The following is a 5175-nucleotide window of genomic DNA, read 5'->3' as shown; positions in this document are numbered from 1 at the left end:
GAGAGAGAGAGAGAGAGAGAGAGAGAGAGAGAGAGAGAGAGAGAGAGAGAGAGAGAGAGAGAGAGAGAGAGAGAGAGAGAGAGAGAGAGAGAGAGAGAGAGAGAGAGAGAGAGAGAGAGAGAGAGAGAGATGACAGAAAAGAGAAAAGAGATACGCAGCTGTTACAACACTGCTTCCTACACATGAAATGGTGAAAAAGAGGACAGATGTGGTAGAGAGAGAGAGAGAGAGAGAGAGAGATGACAGGATATACAAAAGAGATACGCAGCTGTTACAACACTGCTTCCTACACATGAAATGGTGAAAAAGAGGACAGTAAGAAGATGTGGTAGCATTCAAAATTTGAGGTTGGTCAATTTTTTAATTGTTTTGAAAAAAAAACAAGTCTCATGTTCATGAGGCATTTATTTGTCCATAAATATAGTAAAAACAGTAATATTGTGAAAAATTACTGCAATATCAAGTAACTATTTTCTATTTTAATATATTTTAAAATGTAATTTATTCATGTGACGGCAAAGCTGAATTTTCAGCAGCCATTACTCCAGACTTCAGCATCACATGATCTGTCAGAAATCATTCTAATGTGCTGGTTTGATAATAATAAGACATGTTTCTTGAGCAGCAATGTTGAGAACAGTTGTGCTGCCTTGTATTTTTGTGGAAAATTGTGATGCATTTTATTCAGGATTCCTCTGAAAGTTCAAAAGAACAACATTTATTTGAAATATACTTTTTTTGTAACATTATAAATGTCTTTACTGTCACTTTTGATCAGTTCAATACATCCTTGCTGAATTAAGTAAAAAAAAAAAATCTTACTGAACCCAAACTTTTGAACAGTAGTGTATCCCTTTAGGACTGTTCACTTCACCAAGACTTCATTATCAATACTGAATCTGACCAGTGCACAGACAAGCTTATTTATGCAGAGAAAACTACAGCATCAGCTGCAGGAAGCTTATGTGGCCCTTCCCACTGTTACTCAGTAAAAGTCAAACACACACACAGTCACACCCAATGGCCAGCAGCCACAGGCCCATGCAGTCCTCTGTCACCACGGATTTACACACTTTGGGCCACAGGCTATGTTTCAATAAGTGCAGCACTTTTTCCACGCCCTTCAGAAAGACAGCCATGCCCAAAAGGCAGATAAAGAGGGACATACTGAATGTTTAACATTATATTCATTGCATACATATACTTCGTAGTAGACATCCTTAACTCCTTTCTGCTGTCTATTGTTCTGTTGTCGGTGTTTCTTTGTTTGAATATGGTGTTTATCACACGCTGTGTGGTATCGGCGTTTGGTATCGGGGCATTTTAACGAGTACGAGTACAGGAGACTAGTATCGGTGCATCCCTAATAATAATAAATGCTCTTGAGCAGCAAATCAACATATTAGAATGATTTCTGAAGGATCATGTGACTCTGAAGTCTGGAGTAATGAATGCTGAAAATTCAGCTCACAGAAATAAATTACATTTTTCAATGTGTGACCCTGGACCACAAAACCAATCATAAGGGTCAATTTTTTGAAACTGAGATTTATACATCATCTGAAAGCAGAATAAATAATCTTTCCATTAATGCATGGTTTGTTAGGATAGGACAATATTTGGCTGAGATACAACTATTATACTATTTCAAACTAACTATGAAAATCTGGAATCTGAGTGTGCAAAAAATTCTAAATATTAAGAAAAAAAAATCGCCTTTAAAGTTGTCCAAATGAAGTTCTTAGCCATGCATATTACTAATCAAAAATGAAGTTTTGATATATTTACGGTAGGAAATGTACAAAATATCTTCATGGAACATGATCTTTACTTAATATCCTAATGATTTTTGGCATAAAAGAAACATTTATACTTTTGACCTATACAAGGTATTGTTGGCTATTGCTACAAATATACCTGTGCTACTTATGACTGGTTTTGTGCTCCAGGCTCACATATTACAATACGATATTTTCACAATATTACTGTTTGTTTGTTTTTTTGGTCAAATAAATGCAGCCTTGGTGAGCAGAAGAGACTTCTTTCCAAAACATTTAAAAAAAATCTTACAGACACCAAACTTTTTATCAGTAGGTACAATAAAACGATACTGGTATCGGTATCGGGCCCGATACTGGTCTCCTGTACTCGTAAAAATGCCCCAATACCAAACGTAGATACCACACAGCATGTGATAAGCGCCATATTCAAACAAAGAAACACCAACAACAGAACAACAGACAGCAGAAAGGAGTTAAGAAGTTGAGGTTTGCATGAAGCTGGGTGACAGCATGCCCAGGAGACTACAGGCTGTCATTAAGGCTAAAGGTTGCCTGACAAAGTATTCATAGTTGTGTAAATAATACTGTCATACTAACAGTTGTCTGAATTATTTTTGGTTGATTGTAATCTATTACATACCTTTCTATCAAAATTATCTAACATTATCAAGATGAATTTGTTCTGACACAGTGTAACTCTGAGTTCTTGTCATATTTTATTACCATTTTCTAAACAATAGCGAATAAACTGTGATAATGTGAGAAATGTTGAAGGTGTCTGAATAAATTTTGGTTTGACTGTATCTATTTGATAAATGAAGTTAACCAACTAACATTATACATACCCTTTTGGTTTCTGTACCCAATATTTAAAAAATGTACAAATGCAATAAAAATATCGGTATCGGTACTCGGTATCGGCAAGTACCAAAAATAAAAGTATCGGTATCAGGCGAGTACTGGAAAAAATGGTATCGGTGCATCCCTAGATTTAACTTTACATTCTCTTCAATAAAGGTACATTTTTATGAAATAATAAAAGTGTTTATAATAATACAGAACATTTAAATTACAAATAAAGTTATCATGCTGGTAAATTCTTCAAACTGCCGTGTCTGATCTGAGAACTTAAAACAGTTTTTGCTACAAAAAAAATATATATATCTGACTAACATTACGTTTGCAATTTAAGAACCGAAAGTGTGCCACAAGCTTTCTCAGGAGACTGACGACTTGACTAAGTTCACAGACCTTAGTCACAGATTTCTCTCGGAGTAAAGCAGACATCTAGATGCTTACGGTCACACTTTTACACACATTTTGTCCATTATTAGCTCAGACTGCAAACCGAAGCACAATATAGTGTGGCGAAACACATCAGCTGACAGAAAAAAGTGTGACACTGCTGACAATGCTAATGCTAACATCAGCCCAAAACACCACAGAACATGCCTAATATCAGAGAAATGAAACTATGATGTGACAACATAGGAGTTATCTGATAAAACTGAGAGGCATGTGTGAGACGCTGTTGAAATGAGACAGGACCTCAGCAGCAAACAGAGTGGGCATTTATCTGGACTGATGGATGAATGATGGCTTTGTTTGGTCGTTTCAGCAAAAGGCTGACGATGGATGCAAACTGCAACTGTACATCAAACGTTAATGTTTCAAAATGTCTTATTAAATGTCACAAGGTCCAGCAGATTCTGTTCTGTGATGGACATCACTTTAACCAAAAGACATTGTATTGCAAAACAGGTGCTAAGGCATCAGTTCTTAAGGACAAAGTAGAGATTGTTGGTCATTATATTGATCAAAAGTGACTGCAAAAACTTTTATATTGTTACAAAGGTGAGCATCCGAAAAGTTTCCTTACTAATTTTCAAATGCTACAGTATGCAGTTATTATATCTCGAATACAAAAGTGTGCTTGACTGAATGTGTCTAAGAGTTGTTCTGAGCATGCTGAATATTTCACAGGGGAAAATGCAGTGTAACAATCTCCTTGGATACTACATTTCCCTTGAGGCTAAATGCCCTAAGCTTGTCCTTTCACTACAGATGCAGCAGCAGAAAATTATGGAAACTGACTTTAAATATTAAATTTAAAAATCAACAAGAAATAACGTAGCATCCAAAATAATGACAATTTACATGGCAGTTTAGCTTGAATAAACAAAACGCAAATGGCAAAATGACTGGTCTAAATACAAAAGGTTAAACAGGTCAGGCTAGATACTCAAAATAAAAAAAATACTCACTAAAACGTATATAATCTAAATAAATAAATAAATAGTTTACAAAGAGAGGCCTAAATACTTGTAAAATTTAACAAAGACACTCAACAAATGTTTACAAAGACTAGACTAAATGCTCAAAGTGCTAAAAACACTTACATAAATACCGGAGTTTACTAAGACTGACCAAGTCACTTGCCAAAGATAACAAAAGTATGTCCATGAAAAAAAACTAAAAAAAAAAAACCGTTAAAAATGTCTGAATGCCAAAGTATACAAACACTGACATAAATATCAATGTTTACACACAGTTTAACCAAAATATTCCCCAGTTAAATAAAAATTGGTTGCAAATACTCACCAAAGTTTAAAAATACTAATTTTGCTTGTATTGATGGACAGACTTTGATGATAACAGGGATGGCGATGTAGATTCCCAGCACCCAGATCAGTATCCTCCTTAGCCTCCATATCAGACCACCCCTGCAGACAGAGAGAAGAACTGGTTACATAAAACACGGATTCATTTAACACACATATAGTAAATAAAGTAATAAATAAAGCAGTATTTTGTCCTATTCAACAACACATGCAGTGATTAATTAAGAACAACATTCTCTCAATTGGCTGAAACACTTTGGACAGTTGAAGCATATATTGTGGCAATATTAAATGATGTTTTTTAATAAAAATCACATAGAAGGTTTGTCATGTGTAAGTACAAGATGTGAACAAAAGTGTTTATTGGGAATCTTTTCAGACATGCTCTTCTCTTTTGAACTGAATGGTTAATTAATGGTACTCATAACATGGCTTGTCTTCTCTTGGTCTCCCTCACACTCAGAGGTCAGACAGTGTGCATCTTTGCGGCCAGCAGTGACCTCTAAATTGTGCCGGGGAGTATAAAGTGTCATGATTAAAATTAGAGAGATAGCAAGAGATCACTTAGAGGAACAACTCACCCTGTCTGACTTACTGCACTGAGCTCTACGTGTTTGTGTGTGCCTAATATACAAATTAAAGTGTGACTTTCCGATTCTAGGAGGTTTGTGGTGAAAAGCTGCTTTATTAAGCTTGCTTCATTTCCTTAAACTGCATAAGGAATTTTTCCTACCTAACTCATGACCAGGGGATTACTTAAACACTCAGATACT

General features: G+C 35.5%; 1 protein-coding gene across 2 annotated transcripts in view; it reads right to left on the bottom strand.

The window, feature by feature from the left end:
• The window catches only part of LOC107663304 (monoacylglycerol lipase ABHD12), a 28854-nt gene that overhangs the window by 12589 nt on the left and 11090 nt on the right, over nt 1-5175 (bottom strand). For both annotated transcript variants that reach the window (XM_016453489.1, XM_016453490.1), the window contains one exon: nt 4383-4504. In XM_016453489.1, coding sequence (XP_016308975.1) covers nt 4383-4504 — 122 coding nt within the window. The remainder of the gene's footprint in view (nt 1-4382; nt 4505-5175) is intronic.

This window comes from Sinocyclocheilus anshuiensis, unplaced genomic scaffold (genome assembly GCF_001515605.1).
Source record: "Sinocyclocheilus anshuiensis isolate Anshui unplaced genomic scaffold, SAMN03320099.WGS_v1.1 scaffold1719, whole genome shotgun sequence".
Lineage (NCBI taxonomy): Eukaryota > Metazoa > Chordata > Actinopteri > Cypriniformes > Cyprinidae > Sinocyclocheilus > Sinocyclocheilus anshuiensis.
This window is presented reverse-complemented; position numbering and strand designations above follow the sequence as displayed.